At 52.1% G+C, this 22322-nt stretch overlaps 1 protein-coding gene and 1 long non-coding RNA gene across 2 annotated transcripts; both read left to right on the top strand.

The window, feature by feature from the left end:
- The first annotated feature begins 6512 nt into the window (after positions 1-6512).
- IRF2BPL (interferon regulatory factor 2 binding protein like) lies at positions 6513-10087 on the top strand. The gene has a single exon (XM_052694523.1). The coding sequence runs from the start codon at positions 7106-7108 to the stop codon at positions 9329-9331; it is 2226 nt and encodes a 741-aa protein (XP_052550483.1). The 5' UTR covers positions 6513-7105; the 3' UTR covers positions 9332-10087.
- A 4598-nt stretch (positions 10088-14685) lies between these two features.
- Positions 14686-21055, top strand: LOC128086205 (uncharacterized). The gene is made up of 2 exons (XR_008209288.1): positions 14686-17109; positions 17853-21055. It is a non-coding gene; the product is annotated as an uncharacterized LOC128086205 (long non-coding RNA).
- Positions 21056-22322: the final 1267 nt, after the last annotated feature.

Here is a 22322-nt window from a genome sequence, read left to right as displayed (position 1 = left end):
GGGACAGCTGGCAGGTATGTGGTCGTCTTGTTCCCAGCACCTTGGAGGAGGCTTGCCCTCTCCTTTCAAAGCAGCGCTTCCTGTCCTTCAAGAGTTAACCTTTCCTAGAACATTTATTGCACCATCTCAGGAAAATAAACAAACAAACAAACAAACAAACAAACAAATAAATAAATAGAGGAAAGAAAAAGAAAAAGAAAAAAGGAAAAAAAAAAAAAACAAGAAAAAGAAAAAGGGAAGAAAAAAAAAAGCCCTGCAGAGGCAGAACTGAGAGGCTGCAGATCACAAGGCCATTCTGATAGCCTCCTGTCCCCATGGCAACAGCAACGGCATTTATCAGTTCCTTATGAGAGCAGGCACAGCAAATCTGCAATGCACAAATGCACATGGCAGCCTTCCAGCCTTTCAAATGAAAGAGCACTTTGAACTGCTGCCAAGTGTGGAAGGAGCAGAGCTGTCAGGACTGCTTAATGCTGGCAGTTTGTACTTGGGAGCCTTTCTGTTCCCAGAATCCTTCAGCTGTGGCAGCCTGCCAGGTACTTAGCGGAAGCTAAAACTAACCCCCAGACCATTCACTGCAGTGCACTCAAAATTTTCCACATGTACTGTGTCACAAGTGCAGACTGTACAATGAAAGCAAACGCCTTCTGCTTGAGGTTCTGATTTTATTAATAATCTAGGAAAAAGTGATTGGCGATTAGCTGGCTGACAGCAGTACAGTATAGCCACTGTGTGTAACTCTGCGCGTGTGTCAAACGTGTATTTCATCCTTCAAAAACAGAATTAGCTCTGACAACAGATTTGCGTGCAGTATCTGAGTGCTGGGCACAATCAGCAGGAGCAGGAGGAGGAGCGTGCTTATTTACAGTGGGGTATTTTGTAGAGATCGTCAGCAGATGCATGGCAATGAGGCACGGAATAGAAAAAGAAGGCGCTGTTGCTGGCTGGTAAATATTTTCTGCCCTTAGCCTCTGCATTTTGCTGACATTGTGAGAATCTCGGAAACTGGCTGATGAATGTAGCAGAAGTAGATGGCTCTTGGTGGGTTTCCTTTCAATGGAGAGTTTGCATGTGAACTTTTTATTGTTTTGCATTACCCAAAGCACAAGGGCTTCTGTTGGCAGAGGAAACAAATTGGCACAGTTCTGCTTTTTTTTTTTTTTTTTAATCTGCACTGAGATCAAGGGCAAGGGCTTCATTTTCCAGCACTAGTCATAAGCCTTTAGCACAAATAGAATGAAAATTGTCTGTCGCTCAGGCAGTTGGACAGGGTTCAGGAAAACTATGTCTGGCACTAATTCCAAAGGGAAGGTTTGGTTCAATCCAGCATCATTAATTTCAGTAAACTGTTTTCACTAGTCTGTATCCCACTGTTCGAGTGCTGTTTATTATCTTTTACTAAGTAATGCCTTTTGGAGTACAAGGTAATGAAAAATAACTCACAGAACATGAATGCCTGGGTGCTCTGTATGTATATGTGCATATAGATGCAGTGCACGTGGAAGCATGTACACTTGTTTAACTTCTCTTATTTTTCTTAACAACCGCTTGTTTTTTACTTTACCTTCCCATTGCAAAGCACATTTAAAATGCCAAATATAAAACAGTAAAAATAGCCCAGAAGGGGAGAGAGACAGAGAAGAAAAACCCCTGGAGCAAAGACAATCTCCACAAATTTGTGAGTTTCACCACAAAACAAGGAAATGCATTGCCTCTTTTCAGCTTGCAGCTATCTTTGGCTGCTGCTTGAAGTCTTGACTTAATTCACCCGGGCAGCAGTGTCTAAAAGTAATACACCAAGACAGTTAATTCTGGCACTTGGTCTCCCTTAGGAATTTTACCAACAGTCTTTGAAAAGAAAGTAAATGATCTTTTTTTCCTCCGTTTCCCCCCAAAGCTCATCTTGATATGTCCTAATAAAGGACACTGCCTTCCCCCTCTATTCTCACCCTCATCCCGTGTCCATAAAATCCTTCTTTCAGTAACAATGTTGATCGGCATTTACAGTGTGGTCTTAGAGAAAAAGTGGTTCAGGTCTCTTCATACGGCCTGGTTAGAGAGAAAAAGCAGCTCGTGCCATGTGAAATAACTGAAGAGTGTGTGGTGTCTTTTCCTTCCTGCCTCTTCCTTTTCCTTTTCCTTTTTCTTTCTTTCTTTTTCCTCTTGCTTTCTTGCTTGTTTTCTTCTTCCTTACTTCTTCCTCTTCCCCTTCTTTTCTCTTTTAATTTGCCTTTCCCCTTCCCACCTCCCCCATTTTTGGAAAACACAGTAAAGTTTTGTTCAGTTCTCAAGTGTTATTAATCACTGGCGGAGGCCAAAAGCAGGGATATTTTTCTTGGCAGAACGTTTTGATAAACAATCTGTGTATGGGGTGAAGGGAGGGGGGCTGTCTTGCTGGTAACTAAGCTAATGTTTGGCAGATTCTTAGCTGTCACGAAAGTGCAAGTGGCTCTCGGTGGGAATAGCTTGAAAAAAATGTACCGATTCAGTAGATTCATTATTGTTGATTGTTTACTACGTCCAAAGGATGTAAGATGAAAACAGGCCAGAGATAAAGCAAAAATAACAGCAGCAGAGAGGACCCAGTCTCTACGTATCCAAGCAAAAAAATGTGCTACCAGTGCTGAGTCCCTTGCAGAGTTAGCAGAATTCATTGTAGGTGTCTTATTTTGCACTGTAAGATTTGGCAAAGGTTAGTTAACGTATGGAAATCTGGGCTCTCAGATGGGTTTAAAAACCATAAAGTCAGCTGCATGAAAATCCGTTTGGGCTGGGTCTCACACTGTAATGACTTCCCAGGGCAAAAATGGGACATTTGTGTGGCATGGGGCCACAAAGCTGCCTGGCATCAGGGGCTGGCACAGAGCAGGGCAGCTGTGGGTGGTGTGAGCGCACGGGGAGCAGAAATGTGGAAACGAACCAGCAAAGTGGGCAGCGCTTTGGGCAGCGGCTGTTTGGACACGTCTGAGTGCTGCAGGCTGGAGAGAAAGAAAAAAACAGGAAGGATGAAAGGAAGGAGGGAGTGAGGGAGGGAGGGAGGAGGAAGCGGTAGGCTCTGTGTATGTCAACAAGGCTCGCTACCTGAAGGATGGTAGGAAAATACAGAATTATAATGAGATGAGAACTGAAATGATAAACAGAAACATGTAATTACACTCCTGTTCTTTGTAACCAGGTGTTTTGACACTTCGTGGCAGCTTCTAGTAGAAGACAGTGTTGTTCAACTTTGAATTTGACAAAATTCTGCAACTTCTATTGAAGTGTTTGTGTTTTGACTTGCTGAACGCATTCCCTATACCTACAAGCTCTGTTCATTGCTAATCTCTACACTGTTTTGGAGCCGGTCATTTGATGGTGAGGATTTGATTTGATTAGCCTTACTGAGGTAAACCCATGTAAATCACACTCTCAGGAGCGCCCTTTCCTTCTGGCCCCTGTATTTTTTCCAGCTGTAGCCGCTGCTCTGCCCATGGAGGAAAGAGCCCTTTCTGCGGCTGAGCGCCTCCATCCCGAGCAGCTGCTGCAACTGCCGCACCACTCAGTGCCAGAGCTTTGCACCGCGAGCAGCAAAGAGTTAAGCGTGTTCCCAGGCTGGGAGCATTTGGAGCATTCTTTCCCAGACTGCCGAGATCATGGGCTCCTAATTATTGAGCTTGCAAACGCTGGGCTGTCCTATATTCCGCATAATTAACATTGGACTGCTGATCAATAATCAGCAATATTCCAGTGCCAAAATCAATAGCGATCCCAGTGCTTTGGTGGCACAAGAGTAGAGCCAGGCAGACCTGGGGCTCAGATGGGCAAACGGAATGTGTCCCTTCTTCTTTCACGGTGCAGTGCACCCTCTACTTCCTAGTAGCTGCAGTAAGAAAGGTGTTGTCCAGTCAGCACACCTCATGTTTCTTACGATCGCTTTGATTCCTGCATTCAAATCCAAGGCTCACTTGGTGTTTTGGCATTACGCAGGTGTGCGTGCGTGTGCAGTATGGAATACAGCGGGTAAGGGAAATAAAGGGAAAAGGATTCTTGGATGGCAGCATTTATCCTAGTGTGAAAGGAAGGAGTTAGATGTTACTTCTGACAGTGAGAACTGCATTCCTGTCCACGGGAACTGCTGACCGGCTGGGAGCAGCGGGCAATGTGCAGAGTCCCAGCACTGCGCCCAAAGTGCTGACTCGCATTTCTGTGCAAAAAGCAATTGCGGAGCGGTTGTTCGCAACTGCCACCCGGTCTCTCCTGGTCTCTCTCCTTCCCTTTTATTAAACACATCACTGCCCTTTTCCCCCTTAAGCTATTTTTTGTTTGCTTGCGTCTTTTTTTTCATCTAGCCACATCGGGCACCTGAATGGCTTCATTGTTGGGGCTTCCTCTTTTCCTCCTCCAAATGCAATATTAATTCCTGGATTATTTCAGAGCTAAACAAACACCGGCCACGTTCAGCACAAAGCCCGCCAGGCCCACGCGTCTGCCCCGGCCCCACCGCCAGCGCTGCAGGGTGCGGAGGGCACCGGGTGAAAAGCGCGGCGCAGCCCTCGCAGGGACGGAGCCGCCACGCACCGCAGCACTGTGACATTGCCACCGTTCAATCTATTCTCCTCTAACAGAGGAGATCGATCCTGACAACTCGTTCCCCGTGAAGGTGCCACGGTGTGCCATTTATTTGCATTTGCATTGCGGTTCTCTTCATCAATCGGCTTTCAGAGATCACCACCGCTGCTGGCCACACTGTTGCTGCGCCGACACTTCATCTTTAAGTGCCACTTGCGTAATGGCACGGTGCGTACCCATGACCAAAGTTTAAATCAGGTTTAATCATTACGGAAAAACAAACATATTTTCAGGACTGTGTATCCCGCAAGTAAAAGTAAAGGCAGTTTGCTCGGGTCACAGATGCTAATCTCCGCTCTTTTTCTGTTCACGAACTATAGAGGGAGTTGACAGCACCTGCAAATGGTTTTCCGAGGCCAGATTATATCTAAGGCAATTATTATTTATACCCCCATAAAGGCAGCGAGGAGGGCGGGCCGCTTCTCGGAGGTGGGCGCCGCCAAATAAGGGCGCTTTTTCAGGGTTCGGGGGAGCGGGGCCGTGGGGCGGTGGGGCGCGGCGGGGCCCCGGTGCCGGTGAGGCGCCCCGAGCCCCCGGCCGGGAGCCCGACCTGCGGCTGGGAGCGCGTCCTGCCCGTGTGCGAGGGGCTGCGGGCGCACGGCTCCCCACTGCGCTGCGTTAGAGCCGAGCTCCTCACGGAACGGTATCTGCGCGGCCAGCTCCGTGTGCGCGTCGCATTGAGCTTCTCCTTTTAAAACAGCTCCTCTCACACACGTTTCAAATTCGTTTGCCGGCTTCATAGATTATAACCGGACGCATATAAAACGCTTCAGATAACTAAAAATGGAAATGAGACGCAGTGGCCATACGAAAGGAATTATTTAAAGGAACAACTTTTCGTCACGTGAGTTGTGAAACGTTATTAGCCGGGCACGAGGCAGCTCTGCGCTCGGTTCTCAGGCGCCAGTAAGCGGCCGCGCGTACGCGAGCGTGCGCTCGCACGCGTTTGTGTCCGGCTGTCCGCGCCTTCCCCACCCGCGGCGATGTACAGCCCCACAAAGGCGGCGGCGCGGCCCGGCTGCAGCAGCACAGCGGCACAACAGCACAGCAGCACGGCCGCCCGGCGCGGCGCGGCGGAGGCTCCCGGGGCGCGCTGACGCGGCGGGCGGCGCCGTGCCCCGCGCGAGCCGCAGGGCGCGCCCGTGACGCAACGGTGCTCTCGGCACGAGCGGCGCCGCTCCGCGCTACGCCGGCGTCCGCCGCGCCGCTCCGCCCACGGAGCTCGGCAGGGAAGGGCCAGCCCCGTTTAGTGTTTCGCTTTCTCCCCGCCGAAGCGAGCGTTCCTCTTATTTGCGTGGAGCGGAGTCGATGCGAGCGCTCTGCCCTGTGGCGGCGTTACGCAAGCATCGGCGGCCGGTTAAAGGGGTAAACGGGAAAACAGCCGCGCGTTCCGACGGCGCGGGGGAATCCCCCCCCTCCTCTTCTTCCTCCTCCTCCCCGCGTGAGCGCGGGAGGATCTCGGCGCTCCCTCGCCCGCCGCCCCGCCCCACGTGGCATCGCGGGTCCGCCCGTTGCGGCCGCGGGGTCGGACACCCGGCGCTGCTTGGGCACGCGGGACCCCTCCGGCAGGGCGCTGGGCGCTCGCGGCCTCACGCCCGGCAAACGGGAGTGAACTGAGAAGGCGCGGCCCGGCAGCGGCGCACACGCACGCGACCGCAGCGCAGAGAGGCGCTACCCGCCGCCGTACCCCGCGGCCGGGCAGGGCGCCGGGCATGCGTGCTACGCGCAACAAGTGGATGCGCGGCGAGGGCGGAGGAAGGCGGCGGGGGAGCGGGGCGCGGAGCCGGGTCGTGACGCGGAGCCCCGCCCGGGCGCGCCGCCCCGCCCCTCGCCGAGCCGGGCAGGGCTGAGCCATGCTGAGCCAAGCCAGGCGCGCGGAGGAGGAGGGGCGGCGCGGGGGGAGCGCGGCGCGGCGCGGAGGAGGGGGCGCGCGGGCACGGCGGCGGCGCGCGGTAGCGCGCTCGGACTGCGAGACAGCGGCGAGGATGTGAGTGAGGAGCAGGCGGCGCCGCTCGCCACGCTGCTGCCGCTCCGCCGCCGCTCGGGGAAGTCGCGGCGCTCCGTCCGGGTGCTCCTCGTCGGCGGAACGGATCGGCTCGGATCGGCTCGGATCGGCGCGTAGGGAACGGAGCGCGAGCTCGGCGAGCAGCCGCGGCGAGTGGAAGGTGACCCCCCCCCTCCTCGTCTTCCTCCGAGCACCTCCGCCTCCTCCCGGAGGAGGAGCAGCGGCGGAGAGGCAGAGAGCGCCGGGAAACAGACGCGGCGAGAAGGCGACCCCCGCCCAGCCCCCCGCGGCAGCGGCAGACGCCGATCCCCTCCCCGCCGGGGCAGCAGCGCCGGGAGCGGGCGGCGGCGGCCGTCCCCGGCTAACAGCGGGCGAGCCCCGGCCGCGAGCGGCGCCCGGAGCGGGTACGGACGTTCCTTCCAGCTCCGGCCCGCGGGGGAAGAGCGAGGCGGCCCCGACAGCGGCGGCGTCGGCTCCCCGGCCAGCGGCACCATGTCCGCCGCGCAGGTGTCGTCGTCCCGGCGGCAGTCGTGCTACTTGTGCGACCTGCCCCGTATGCCCTGGGCCATGATCTGGGACTTCACGGAGCCCGTCTGCCGCGGCTGCGTCAACTACGAGGGCGCCGACCGTATCGAGTTCGTTATAGAGACGGCGCGGCAGCTGAAGCGGGCGCACGGCTGCTTCCAGGACGGCCGCTCCCCGGGCCCCCCGCCGCCCGTCGGCGTCAAGGCGGTGCCGCTCTCGGCCAAGGAGGCGGCGGCGGCGGCGGCGGCGGCCCAGCAGCAACTCAACCATGTGGACGCGTCCTCCAAGGCGGCCTCGGGGCTCTCCCAGTCCGGCCTGGAACGCTACGGGCTGAGCGCGGCGGCGGCCGAGCAGCGCGGCCGCTTCGAGTACCCGCCTCCTCCGGGCAGCCTGGGCGGCGGCCACGGCGCCCGCCTGCCCAACGGGCTCGGGGGGCCCAACGGCTTCCCCAAGGCTCCCGAGGATGGCCCGCCGGAGCTCAACCGCCAGAGCCCCAACTCCTCTTCGTCCTCCTCCTCCTCCCGCCGCGGCGCGCACGGCGGGCTGGTGTCCGGCCTGCCCCCGGGGGCGGCGGGTGCTCAGCTCAACGTTCCCCCCAACCTGCTGCCGCAGACCCTGCTCAACGGGCCTGCCGCCTCCGGCGTGGCGCTGCCTCCGCCGCACGGGGGCCTGAGCGGCCGCGGCGGCGGCGGCCCCCCGGCGCCCTCCGCCTCTTCCCAGGGGGGCGCGTGCGGCGGCGGCGGCGGCGCCGGGGGAGGCGGCGGCCCGGCCGCGGAGGGCTGCGGCAAGCGGCCGGGATCGGTGTCCAGCAGCGACCAGGAGCGCGAGCTGAAGGAGAAGCAGCGCAACGCCGAGGCGCTGGCTGAGCTGAGCGAGAGCCTGCGGAACCGGGCCGAGGAGTGGGCCAGCAAACCCAAGATCGTGCGGGACACACTGCTGACGCTGGCCGGCTGCACGCCCTATGAGGTGCGCTTCAAGAAGGATCACGCCCTGCTCGGCCGCGTCTTCGCCTTCGACGCCGTCTCCAAGCCGGGCATGGACTATGAGCTGAAGCTCTTCATCGAGTACCCCAGCGGCTCTGGCACAGTGTTCTCCAGCGCCTCCGGCGTGGCCAAGCAGATGTACCAGGACTGCATGAAGGACTTCGGCCGCGGCCTCTCCTCGGGCTTCAAGTACCTGGAGTACGAGAAGAAGCACGGCTCCGGCGACTGGCGGTTGCTGGGGGACCTGCTGCCCGAGTCTGTGCGCTTTTTCAAGGAGCTGGTGGGCGCTGACATGCTGCCGCAGCCCTACCTGGACGCCAGCTGCCCCATGCTGCCCACGGCGCTGGTGAGCCTCCCGCGGCCCGGGGCCGGCGCCGGCGGGACGCAGGGCGCTGCCGCAGCCTCCCGGGGCCCGGGCGGCGGCGGCGGCAGCGGGAGCGGGGCCATGCGCAAGAGGAAGGCGTCCCCCGAGCCCTCGGACTCGGCCGAGGGGGCCCTGAAGCTGAGCGACGAGCAGCAGCGGCAGCAGTGGATGGCCAGTCAGAGCGAAGCGCTCAAGCTCACCATGTCGGCCGGGGGCTTTGGGGCGGTGCACGGTGGGGGCCCCCCGCCGCCGCCACCGCCGCCCCTCGGGCCCCACTCCAACAGGACCACGCCGCCCGAGTCCGCCCCCCAGAACGGACAGTCCCCCATGGCCGCGCTCATGTCGGTGGCCGACACGTTGGGCAATGCCCACTCGCCCAAGGACGGCAGCTCGGTGCACTCCACCACCTCTACCCGCAGGAACAGCAGCAGCCCCGTGTCGCCGGCCTCCGTACCGGGCCAGCGCCGCCTGGCCTCCCGCAACGGGGACATGAACCTGCAAGTGGCCCCTCCTCCCCCCAGCGCCCACCCCGCCATGGACCAAGTGCACCCCCAAAACATTCCGGACTCCCCGATGGCCAACAGCGGGCCCCTGTGCTGCACCATTTGCCACGAACGCTTGGAGGACACCCACTTTGTTCAGTGCCCCTCGGTGCCCAGCCACAAGTTCTGCTTCCCCTGTTCCAGAGAGAGCATCAAGGCCCAGGGGGCGACCGGCGAGGTCTACTGCCCCAGCGGAGAGAAATGCCCCCTCGTAGGTTCCAATGTGCCTTGGGCGTTTATGCAGGGCGAGATTGCTACCATCCTAGCCGGGGACGTTAAAGTGAAAAAGGAGAGAGACCCTTGAGTAGGAAATCCCATCCCTTCAGGCTCCTGAAGATGTAGAATTGTGAATATAACGAACTGCAAAAGTTAGTCTTATGTATAGACATTATTTTCGTCGTATGTTTCTATATTTTGAAACAAAGGTATGTACTCTTCTTCATTTGAAGGATAGAGCTGGTTTTTGTTAAACAGAATATAATATTGTTTGGTTACTACATAATACCTGTTCTCATTTCTTTGGCAGTGTGTTGGCTAGGTACCAAGTTAATAGCCCTTAGCGATTACCTGCTGCTGGTGTGTATTTTTGTAAATGTATGCACTTCTCTGACAGAAAGAAGAAAAACAACAAAAAAATTTTTTTTTTTTTTTTTTTTTTTTTTTTTTTTTGCCAAGGCCAGTGTTGATGCCTAAAAAATTGCTACGAAAAATGGTGACAGCTTCTGTTTTATGAGCCCTGAGTGTTAGTCCTTCACTTTCTTTTTTCTGTTTTTGTTTTTTTTGTTTGCAAACGGTGGGGTGGCTCTGGGGGGAGGGCGTTTTTTTGTTGCAAGTTTGTAAGGAAAATGTTTCAGTTTGTTTCTATTGATCTGAACGTTTTTAATCTTCATGTGTTTTTCGTTTTTGCTTTTATTGATGCACGGATGCTTTTGAACAGTAGAGCAAAATGCTGTACATGAAAACATGCTCTGTTTGTCCTTTATACATTTCTGTAGTTAACAGAACACTGTAATGTGCCTTGGAGCTTAGTAAATTGTAATAAATTCAATTGATATTAATACTCCTCGAGTAGCGAGTGGCGTTCTTCAGAGCTCAGGCAGTGCGCGTGCCGTGTGTGCCCAGTTAAAAGTCTCCATGATGGGAGAGCTGCAGATGGCCGCGCTGGCGGTGCTGCTGTGCGCACCCTTTCACACACACGCCGGGAGATGATGAAGGTGATGGTGGTGATGTTGGCGGTGTTATCGAATTCATCTGAATCTTGGCACCGTGCCTATTTACATTTCACCTTTAAGGTTGCAGGAACATGTTGCTGACTAAGCATTTTCTATTTACTGTTTCTGCATCTCATTTCCTCCTCCCTGCTCCCCCCACCCCCAGCTCTCCAGCTGCAAGCCTTGTTTGCAATACAGGATGCATCCATTGCCCGTGCAATTTAGGAAGGCGTCAGACTTGAAAGGAAGCTTTCTTTCACAAAAGCAGCGGCATCACGTGCTCTACACTTTGGGCTGTTTTTAAAAGTCATGGCAGTTTGGCGGTCGCCGTGGGCTCTCGGTGGAGCAGGGCTGTGGCACGGCACCACAGGGGCGGTGGGAGTGCACGGTCCTGCGGCTGGTGCTGGGCTGGGGGCTGCCACCCCCCCTGGGCAAGGGCTTTTGCTAGTGGAGTTGGTGATGTGAGCCGTGCTGTGGTGTTTTCGGGTGAGGAAGCTTCCCTTGAAGTGCTGGATTGAACTGCTTTCCTTCTGGCAAGGATCGCATGCAATTCTTTGTATAATTAACTATTTTATGTGACTTTGACATTTTATGGAGACTGCAATACCTACTAGGTGATCAGCAGGCAAAGCAAATACACGGGCCTTCACACTAGCTAGAAAACGCAAACAAACCTAATGTGAACTTTGTCCTTTCCAGCGAGGCAAATGGAGGAGAGAGAAAAACCCGAACCAAAACCCGAGCAGCCCTGCAGTTTGACCAACAGAACACGCAGACCTTCCAACTGCAGTAGTGTCAGAGGTGATGAGCTCTGAGTTTTATTTTATTGTTAAGGATTCCTCTTCCTACGAAACAAAACAAAAACCCCACCACAATTACATGCAGAGATTCTTTTCAAATGTCTGGATGGCATTTGGTATCCAGTTGCTCTTTGTAAGACGTTTTTCACATGTGTTCCTGGTGGAAAGTGTAACTGTGGTGGCAGAAGCCTTGAGAGACACAGTGCTTAGTGTGCATGCACATACACCTTTGCTCTCTCCTGTGGACACCTACTCCTGCTATTTTGTGTACTGGCGGTGATATCTTGAGATTCGTTCTTTGGCATCGCAGCATTTGTGACTTCAGACTCAGAACTGTATACATATATATTGTTATTTTTCTGCAGTTTCATACACTGATGCTTCCAAATGTCAAAACCTGCAGTTGTTATGTAGCACATTCAGTGAATAACACAAAGAAAGAATCTTTTGAGTTAATTATTGGATGCAACAGGCATGTTTTTTAGAATATGGATTTGTACTGATTTTATTCTAAATTCTTTTAAAACTTGCAGTTACCACATGGCGGTATATATCCAAAGCAAGAGACAGGGGGCTTAGAGTTGTGGGTTAATGACTGACAGAGAAAAGAAGCATACGCAGGGAACAAGTTGGAGTTTAAACTTAACCAGGAGAGAAGTAATATTCGTGCATGAATTGCATCTGGCAGTAAAAGAAGTACAGCTATTTGACACTTAGCTATGTCCTAGAAGGGTGAATTCCCAGATTTATGGAGATACGCTCTTGTGATCTTGAGATCAGTCACTGGTGGTTGGGGTTGTGAAGAGCTTCGTGTGGTGGATTTTCTTGAACTGAGGAGCATTCTTGGAAAGCTGTTACCAGCCCCAATTTTCGAAATGTAGGTCCATTTACAAGGCCCCTCCGTTTGATTGATAACAGGCAAAGGAAGGGGAAGGGGCAGTGGACAGAGGTGGAAAATAAGCTTGAAGCAAATTGTAATACTACAGTTAATTAAAGTTAACGATCGCTCCAGGACATTTGTTGTATGGAGGTTTTTTGGAACCACGTGACCTTTTCCTTCACTCTGGCTCATTAAGCAGCCAGTCGTGGCACATTAGCCAGCGTTTCTTTGAACCCCCTCCATAGGTGTTTCACATTCTGAAGATGCCCACAGCTGACGAACAGGCTGTGGCCATGTTTTGAGGAGGGGAAAGGGGAGCTGCTGCATGGGGCTCATGGCCAGAGCTTCAGCAGATGTCTGAGTTTTGCAGCAGTGCTTCCACGCTCCCCTCCCCCTCTTATTTTGCAGTTATTTAAGGTAAAGCTAAATGTTTGCTCAAATACATCGTGTACAAAATTTATTTGTCCAGGTGGTCATTTGTTGTGCTCTCATTCCTTCTCGCAATGGGGAAGTATTTAAATGGTTTATTTTCCCAAGATGGTTTTTTTGTTGTTTTGTGTGTTTTTTGTTTTTTTTTTTTCCAGTGAGTTTATTCTTGACATTACTTTTAATAGCCGTGTAGCCTTATTTTCTAAGAAATGGGCTAGAACACGTGTGGCACTGGGTGTTTGTTTTGTAAGTGTTGGCAGCTCTGTGCGAGTTGGAGATGGAAGTGTTTGTGCAGCAAGGAGATGTTATGTCCTTTTGGGGGAAATACTACACAGCTCCATCAGGAGCGTCCTTCAGTACAAACCTTGTTATCGTTTCTGTTTGCTTAGCAGAGCTGTGCATCTAAGCATGCTCTTCCTCTCCCTTCCTTCAGCATTTGAGCTCCAAACTGGCCAGGACTGACATTGTTTTGAAGCTGTGATCTTTTCAAACAGGCTGGCTGCCAGCACAGCTCTGCAGTAGTCACTGGAAAAAGGGCTGTCTTTGCTTCTTTACGTTTCTTGAGAACCGAGTTTTTCTTCCCCTCGAGGGAATGGGCTTTGTCTCCTCCTAGCTCTCAGGTTCCCAGCTTACTATGCAGTAGTTGCTTTGCAGCTTTCCTCTCCTCTAGTTCTTGCCATTTTCTTTTTTTTTTTTTTTTGTGGTATGCAGCCATTCTCCATTCATAGCAGGATGGCTTGTGTTGTGCATTAGCAGCCTCTTTCTCTGCCAAAGTGACACATCCTGTAGATTTGTAGCAGAGTACTGAACTGTCACTGTAATGCTGACTCTTGTAGGGCTATTCTTGAAGCAGGACAGCTTCCCCCTTGGCATTCAGCCATCAGAATCCATTACAGCACGCATTTTCTTCCCAAAACACAGTTCTGTACCTACATAGCTGTTCTCACACCCGTACCCGTGAAGATGCAGAGGACATGGTTATACCTTCTCATGTAGAAGGAGACACAGCAGGAAACTGCTGCGTTTATTTTCATAGTATCTGGAAAATGTGTACTGAGATTTTGTTGTTTCAGTTTCTGCCTTAAAACCCGCCACGCAGACCGGGAACAGCAAAGCTCTGCTGAGGGCTAGCACAGGAGGAGCAGCAGATGATGTCTTTTCCCAGCTGCGTGCCTTTAAAGAAGAATTAGGTGCTGCAGGAGGCTGCTGCGTGGCTGCTCGGGGGCCAGCCTGCCTGGGGTCCGTGCGGGGCTCGCTCTGCTCCTGCAAACCGCTCCCTGACCCTGCACCGCTTCCAACTGCTGACAGCGAACGCGCTGCCTGTCAGCCATTCAGGGAACTGCCGAGAGGAGAAGCATGAGGGAGCCGGCAGCCATGTGGATGTGGGGAGGATGCTTGTCACCGGCCTGTGTGGCCGGCATGGTCCCCAGCTGGTCAGACAGGCTGGGCCACTCGGGGCTGGGGGGGTTCAGCCCCACTGCCGTGCTGGGCTATGTCTTGCCGGTGGTGGTGGGCCTGCTGGCAAGGCTGCCCCCGGCACAGGACCCCCCTGCACGCCTGCAGATGGCCGGGATCGCATTCCCCCGCTGCCGGGCACCCAGGCTTCCCATGCGCCCTTGTAGGGTTATTTGGAGGAGGTGGGAGCAGGGCTGGAGGTGAGGAAGGTCAAGCTTCTTAGGTTTCAGCTGATTTGGCATCTGCTCACGGCTCTTCCCCCTGGAGCCCGGCACCGCCGTGTGTGCTCACTGCTGCTTTTGTGACCCTTTGCAGAGAAATCTCAAAGACGCAAACTGCTGCCGGCCATGAAAAACAACGTACTCTCAGGAAAGCAAGGGGAAGGGGTTCCCACACCGATTGACAACGGGAAAACTGCGGGCTTTCCCCTCGGAGAACCATAACGAGGCCGGCCGCTCTCGCTCAGGCTGGCACCGTTCCCTCGGCACGCACCGGCTGAGCGCTGCCCTGTGCCTGCTCTATTCGGGAGGGCTCATTTTTTTGCCAGCGCGGAGGCCCCCCACTTCGTTCCACACCCTGAGAGCGAGGGCCGGGGCTGGCAACGTGACCGCAGCGCCGGCTGGGGCCGAACCCGACTGTGCGGGGCCGGGAAGCGTGTGAGCGGCGATCCCCGCCCGGCCGGCTGCCTCCACGCTGAGGCTGGGAATGGGGACACGAAACATGTCTGTGCAGCTTCAAGGAGCCGAGCAGAATTCCCCGCTGTCATCATCCTCCTCCCCTCCCTCCCTGCGGGCTGCCAGCAGGGAGGGCCGATCACAGCCCCGCTATTGTTCAAGTAACCTACAAATGGATTTGCATGGAGGCAGGTTGGGAGGGGCGGAGGGGTGGGATTTATTAGCAGCGGCTAAATTCGTCGGGATTACTATTAGGCCGAGAGCTTCTCAATGGGCACGATCCCTGGGCGAGCGGTGCGGTGGCGGGGAGGCGCTGGAAAGCTCCTTTTCTGTAGATGGGCAAAGGGGCGTCCGGTGGGAGCCAGGGGAGGCAGGCAGGGCACAGCTGGCTGCGGGTGCTTCACCTCGGCACAGGCTGTAACCTCCATTCCGAGCACGCAGCTCCTGGCAGCGTCGCTCATACCAAAGCCTTGACTCAGAGTTATCTGCATGCTGGGTAATGAGCAGCGTCACCAGAGGAATGTGCAGAGAAAGCAGCCATGCTGCTGCAAGCCTCCTCTCGTTCCTCGGGCGAACTGCCGATTTAGCAGCCTGCCTCTGCGTGACCGGTTGGAGGTGGGGGCTTCAGTCTGGGGGGTGGCCCGAGTGCACTTTGAAGCCAAAACAGGGTTTTGCCCTTCCGTGAGTAAGCGCTTTGTATGCAAGGCCGGACAGGACTTTGCTAACCTTAATTGAGGACTGCGCCAAGTAAAGGGCGAAGTCACTCCTCCAGTCGCTGGGTGAGTTTATCCATGTTCCACATGGGCAGGCTGCAGCGCTCAGCCAACTCACACAGCAGATGCCTATCTGAGGAAGGGGGGGAGTGCCTGACTGCTGCTCTCCCTTCCACGGGATTAAAAGCGAGTTGTAATAATGGCTGCGTACGGCTGAACTCAAAAGCACTTGCACCACGCAGGCATTTGGGAACAACAGCTTCCAGAGCCAGGCGCTCTCTATAGCCTGTGTCCTTCGCTCTGATGGCTCTGAGGCTCTGGGCTGTTGCTGTTCTTGCTGATGCAACACAGCGAGGGCTGGGGTGAAGGAGAGTGCATACCTGTGTGTCAGAGGTAGGAGCTCCCCTTTGGCGATGATGGAAAGCACAGCAAATTCAAATCAAAGATGAGAGGGGGTTGCTTTGAATTGCTGTACTCCAGATGTATCTGAGGCAATCTCCCTCTTCACAGCACACATCGCTGTAGCAAGAGCAAAGATCACAGCGTAGCCCAGGTTTTCATTTGAACATGTCCAGGCTCGCGCACAGTTGAGGTAAGGACAATGTGCTTTTGTAGATTTGATTTGTGTCAGAGCTAGGGGCAGAACCAGGGAGGGAGGGAGAAGCCTGAATATCTGGTCTGCTAGTGAAAAGTACAGGCCTCTGAGTAAGACAATGCGGCTCATCTGAGTTAGCTGGATGTGCTAGACTTTCTCCTAGAACTCTCTTCCCCAGCATCTGTAACTTATTCCTGTAAAATGAAAAAAGAATGCATAAAATATCTAGGTTTAAAGCATTTGAAAGAGCTCTCACCTTCCTGCAGGAGTAAAGTTTTGAATATTTTCTATGACTTGCTCAGTGTTGTTGATGTGTTTTACTGTTACATGCAAAGATAATTTCTCCACAAAGAATTCAGACTGCACTGATAAGAAAGGCCAGTTGGTGCATCTATTTTATCCCACCTCCTTCAGTGAAAGATTATTTCTAGTATCTTATCAGAAAGAAGCAGCCTTTCAAACGCCGTACCTTAGTAAGTATGCACACTCCATTTTGGCAAACATTTGTTGTGGTTTTGAGAGGTTGTTCTCCCCTCCTCCTCCTGCTTGCTTTCAGCTCTTCTCCAGCTCATCCAGCTACGCTCACTCAGCTGTGCTCATTGCGTCACTCGTGCTGGAAGGGAGGCAGCAAGAGGTGGAACTGTCAGGATGGCATCAGTTGGGGATCCACGAACATAGAGTCGTGTTGTGCTAACATGGCCCTGCAACCTGTGGTAGATTCATGAGTCAGCATCCTGGATAGGTGCCTTGTGGGACAGCTAGTTAGCTGGATCAGGAAACGATGCAGAAATTATCCTGCTTTTGTGCTCCTGTTTTTCCTCATACTAGAAGAGACAACAGCACTTCTTGAGAACTGCACTGCACATGCTTAGGACAAAGAGCAGCTCCTTTTGCCTTTTTTGCATGATTAGTTGCAGCTCTCTGCCTAGATCTTCCTTGTTCTGTTGATATGATTTTCACAGCAGTGTGTTGTGCATATTTTGCAAGTTCCAGCTTGAAACTTCCTCCTAGCAGAAGGCTGTGTCATTTAAAGGAACCCCACCCTGCTCTCCCTTGAAGATGTGCAATCCCAGGCTATGTCTGAGCATGCCTGGGGAGGCAGGTGCAGCCCGGCTGGATCCTCAAGATGACCTCCAAATAAACGCTGCTTAAACAAATTGGACTAATAAGAACATTCAAAATTCAAGTAATAATCAAGACAGTTTCTGCTCTGTAGTCTTCACTTCGTGCTTCTCCCATTCCCTCTTCCTCGGATTTGTAGCCCAGGATATATGCCACAGCCACGTTGCTATGGAAATTAATTACAACATAACTTCAAAGAACAGGTTAGCAATAGCATTAGATAATATGTAGCACCTTTATTGACAGCAAACATCAGATTGATGTTGCTTTTAAAAATGCGTGCATTGAAAGTATTGGTCCCCAGCAGCGCGCACACAGTGCCCTTAGGGCCTTGTCTGGATGAGCTCTGCCATTTGGTGGCACCTATTTTGTGACCACGCAAACCTCTCAGAGATGTTCTGTTTTAGGATCGTCACATCTGCAGACTGATCCACAGCTTTCCTTTATGTCTAAGAATGGCTGGGCCTGCAGTAGCTAATTCTACTAAGCTTCTTAAGCCTTTTTGGCTGTTGTTCCTTAAGGAAACCTGGCATCAGACTTCTCTTGATTTTTCACTGAAGTAAAGGTAGAGTTCCCGTACAGTTGGAAATGCTCTCAATTCCAGCTTTTACCCCTCAGTCTCCACTCAGAAGCCACTTTCTGTGGCTGCCTGATCCAGAAAGCTGCTGTGTTGAATAGAGACCTCCGCCCATGGCTCAAATGGCACACGACAGGGATATGCTTCAGTGAGCAATCCCTTCATGTGCACAAGTTTGCGTGCCAGCTACATATTGCTAAAATTTCCCTGCTCTCAGGAGGACCTTCTGCAAGCTGATGCAGGACTAGAGTGTTCTTCTAATGTTTTTTTGGCAAGCTTCAAATCTTCCTTGCTTTTTGGAGCAGAATGCTCCTATTGGTCACACAAATTAATTCCTTGCACCTCTGTTTCTTCCACCATTTCCTGCAGAGGAGTGCCCAGAACGGTGATCGGTTCCGGCTCCAGCAGCAGACCCTGTGGATGTCCCTCCATCTCATCTCTGAGAACAGAATTAGTGATGTTCCCTGGCTGTTTGGTTGCTACAAATGAGCACATTCCCCCTGAATGCAAGCGAGCCCAGATGCAGTGTCTGCACTCCTGGAGTCAGTCTCAGCATGGCCAGAGCAAGAGCCAAACAGCTCCACGATTTGTGCTGCACACATAGGCCCCTCTCAGTGGGGAGCTGCTCCGCACTGCGATTCTCACCCCCTGCACTGGCAGCAGTGTCCAGACACGCAGACAAACTTTTGAGGGTGACTGTTTTTAGCTCCATCAGTGCAGGGCTAAGCCTGCCCAAACTGCCTTCTACCAGCCCAGCAACAGTCCCAGCCCACGTGTCAGCAAATGCTATGGGAATCTCTTCTGCTGAGGTGAAGGCTGCAGTTCCTGGTGCTTTTGTTGACTCTGCAGGAGGAGTGTCTGGTCTGCTGCTGTGGGGTTTTTTCTGTTTTTTTTTTTTCTTTTTTTTTTCCCCACCAGCAAACAAACAGCACCTCCATCTTTCCTCCTCACAGCAGAAGATTCCATTGAGATATATCTAACTATTGGTTTTGTCATTATCTTTTATGTATCTGCCCCAGTTTTCTCTTACAAATTCAGTCCGTTTGCCTGTCAGTGTGCTTTGTGGTGCACAAGCTTCTGGTTTACTTTCCCCAAGAATTATTCTCTTTCAGCATTCCAAATTATTTGAGACAGCAGTTCATCCTCCTTTGAGCACCTGGCTAGAGGGGGATGACCTGAAGGGTCCTGTCTGCTACAACAAGACAAACCGCACAAGCTTACCTATTCCATTTGCTGCCACTACTAAGTCCTTTCTGTAATTCCTCTGACTCCTTTCTTGCTGGGCTTGATAATCTCACAGAGCTGGTTTACTCCATGTCTACAGGTCCTTAAAGGGGCAGGTTAGACTTAGCACTGTTTGCAAATAATCCAGGAAGATTTGTATATGGTATGGAAGCGTACAATCTCCTACAAAAACACTTTTTTCCTGTTTAGAAATTTGCGAGGTTAAAGTAGATACGTGTGAAGAACAAACTCTGAAAGGCTCTGAGTGCTCTCCGCATGTAGTTGTTTAAGTGGAAGCGTGGTAGATGTTAGGATTAGCGTGAAGTACACCATACCTGGGACGGAGGAACCACTGTGATGTTTTACTTCCGCAGCTTGAAATACATATTACTTACAGATGTGCTTACATTCTTAGCCCTTATGGCTTTCCAGTGCCTCTTGACAAACTCCTGAGCTTACAGAGGTGGTGCTGACTAGCTGCAGTATTTCTTTTCCTAACATAAATAAAGCTGTTGAGTGTGGCAAGGGATAGTTTCTGTCGGGAGAGATCAAGAAATGGAAATGTTCCTCTTCTGGGATGTGTGTCAAGGTGTTCCACAGACCCTTAGCTTAAAATAGAGGATGAAGTAAGAACAAATGCCAGAGGCAAAGGCAAGAAAGGAAAAGTAGGCAAGCTCAATCCTTCAGCAGGTGGGCAGGAAAATGTGAGTGAGACATGCAGACTTTTCTGGTTTTAAATGCTTGAGGGCTGCTCAGAAACTGTTGTGATGGGGCCATTTATAAAGCCGGGCAGGCAAACAAGAGCCAAATGGTTGCATAGTTATGAGCAGGAAAACTTTCCAGAGCAGCAAAGGCTGGGAATAACATAAATAAGGTAGTTGGGCAATAGGTCACAGGGTGAAGAGTCCCTCGTAACCGGTTCATCCATGAGTAAGAAATAATGAGAAGTTCGTAAGTGAGAGACAGCAGATAATCAAAGGCAAGGTCGGCACAAGAATATGGCTCTTGAATGTTGACTTTGCAAATATCTCAGTGGTCATTATTGCTATTTTTCTTATCAGCCAAAGGTGTGCAATGTGGCAGGCAGTCTTTTTCAAAATGCTTACCATTTAAAAAAGCAAAGGAGAAAGAACAAAAGGAGATGTAGAAAAGTTGGAAAGTACTGTTTGAGCATGAGAACACAAAACAGTAGGTCTTGACACACAGCTGGTGAGAAACGAAAGGAGCCAGGGAGTAACAGGTCATATTTATGGCATACGCATTTCTCACACTGAGAAATTCCTCAGTACTTTGTCTAGTTTGAAAGAAACGCGTCCAGCTATTTGGGGGAAGACCTGGCAGTCACTGGGAGGCCTACTGGAAGCTACGTCTGTGCAAATCAGCACTTTGGGTCGGAAAGCCCACCCCAGAGTGAGTAACGAGTGGAAGCGCCTCGAGCGCGATGCAGAGCTTTCTGACACCCTTACAGGAACGGAAGGAATGTCCTTGTCCTGGTGAGCCACTCTCAGAAATGGAAATGATCCAAATCAAGAGGTTTGGAGGTAAGCTCGTGAGAACAGTTAGAGACGTGCAAAAACATCTCTGCACCACAGCAGAAGTAGCTACTGTTTATTTATTCCGTGGCTAAAGCACCTTAGTATGCGTAAGGCTTTGTAGGCAAATGGGGCAGGTCTGTGCCTGAGGAGTTTTGCCTTCTGAGCAAGACAGAGCGCAACAAAGGGAGGCACAGCGAGGAAGTGTGTTGGTACGTGTGTGAGCGGCGCGTCCGTGAGAGGCGGCAGCCACCGCCAGCAGAGGTCAGAGGCAGGGGTGTCACCAGGGCCCCCCCACGGCCGTCAGCTCGCCGTGAGCATCCGCCGTGCTGCCGTGCGGAGGGAAGCTCGCGTTCCATTACCCGCAGGGTGTGACGCGTCTGCTCACGGCTACAGTCCTGGAGGAGCAGCCTCCAGCCTCTGCAGACCGCGTCCCACCGGCTTCTTTTACTGCAATAGCAGCCTCTTTTAGGAGCAAACTGCGTGCTTGTAAGCACAGAAAAGCAGCCGCATTGCACAGGCAGCAGTGGCAAAAAATTAATCGTTTGAATTCAAAAGTGAATTTGGGGGGCTTCTGTGTTGCAGTGCTTTAATACCCATGCACTCAGAGTGTGTAAATTCATTTGTGCGAATGACTTTGAAGCTGGATTCTAAACGTAAAAAGAAGGTGGAGCTGCACGTTTTGCTTGTTGCAAAACTCAGTTAGCTCCCAAACGTGGCACCAAGCCAGTATCAGTGGTGTGTGTGATCAGCCAGCACCTCAGTGCGACTGCAGGCGTCCATCAGACAGACCTGTCGTTTTGAGTGATCAAAACCTTCATAGTTCCTAACCCAGTTGCAGATAATTTCAGAAGAAAATAATATTAATAGAATATGTTTTTGTTGCATATTACTTGCTCGATTCAAGCATTATGTATGCAAATCAGGTAATTTTGTACCTAATTGCCTGATTTGCATGCATAAATGTAGGTTGCACATATGCAAATGATTTTATTCAAATGTAGTTTATGCCTAATGTGTAGAGTGGCTGGAAATGTGAATCTGCGTCTGTTGGTTTGAAGCACTTGTAATTGTCACTTAATGAAAAATCAGGATTGGCCACTGCTTTTGGAGGTCAGCTGAAATGCAGTGAGCTCCAGGGGATGGCTTTGCAGGGGCAGTAACCCTGGAGCTGTGCACCTTCCTCGAGAAATTAGCAATCGTGTGAATGCCCAGAGAGATAAGTAAATAAGAAAGATCATCTTGCTTTAAATGCCAGCAGAAAATCACAGGAAAATGTGGCACTTGTCAAGTGGAAAAAGACAGAATCACTGGAAATGTGGGTTTTGAAGCCTGAGGTGGTTTAGCAGACAGTGAGACCTATGATGAAAAGTGTAAAAATATGGTACTAAAATCTGAGTGCGTTAAAAATTCAGAAAATGTCATGGCTAGGAAAGGAATGGGACTGACGGTTCTTGTGAATGAAGTTCTTTTTCCTGGGCAAAGGACATAAAAGCTTGCTGCACCGTGTCACGTGCCTCACCTCTGATCAGGAAGGACAGTGGATGTGGAGAGTTATTAGGAAAACTCGGGCTGCAGGGCCCACTTTGGTACGGGCCTCCTGTGCTGACCAGTGTGAGCTCAGCGCTGCTGTTCTCATAGCGAGGAGGAAGGGCAGGGCGCGTCCTTGAGGAGGGAACCCGAATCTCCCTACAGCACTTTTCACCAAGGTGTCAGCTGTAGGCTAATAACAGCAGCAGGCTGTTTTCTCCCCATTACTCAGAACTCCCCTGCAAATGTTATTTGCATACAGATGGGTGACAAATGCTCCTAAAATAAGCGTGTAGGAAAACTGGAAGCAATTTGGATGCAGCTATGGACATACGGTTCCAAATTCCCCTCTACGCTGATGTGAAGCACACGCAAGGTCAAGCTCCTTCCACACCCCCTTCACACTGGTGAGGCCCGTAGTAAGGTGTGCACATAAATCAGAATTTGGCACAGAATGCTCTCTGTCCACTTGAGCAGGTTGGTTGCAGCTCTGCTGACATGGCTCTGGTATCAGATGGTCTCTAACCAATGTAGTTTCACTAGTAAGGATTTC

This window comes from Tympanuchus pallidicinctus, unplaced genomic scaffold (assembly GCF_026119805.1).
Source record: "Tympanuchus pallidicinctus isolate F22 unplaced genomic scaffold, pur_lepc_1.0 scaffold3, whole genome shotgun sequence".
Taxonomy (NCBI): domain Eukaryota; kingdom Metazoa; phylum Chordata; class Aves; order Galliformes; family Phasianidae; genus Tympanuchus; species Tympanuchus pallidicinctus.
This window is presented reverse-complemented; position numbering and strand designations above follow the sequence as displayed.

What these genes read in the sequence shown, in the direction of transcription:
- IRF2BPL (XM_052694523.1), top strand. Translation starts at nt 7,106, where the DNA reads ATGTCCGCCGCGCAGGTGTCGTCGTCCCGGCGGCAGTCGTGCTACTTG.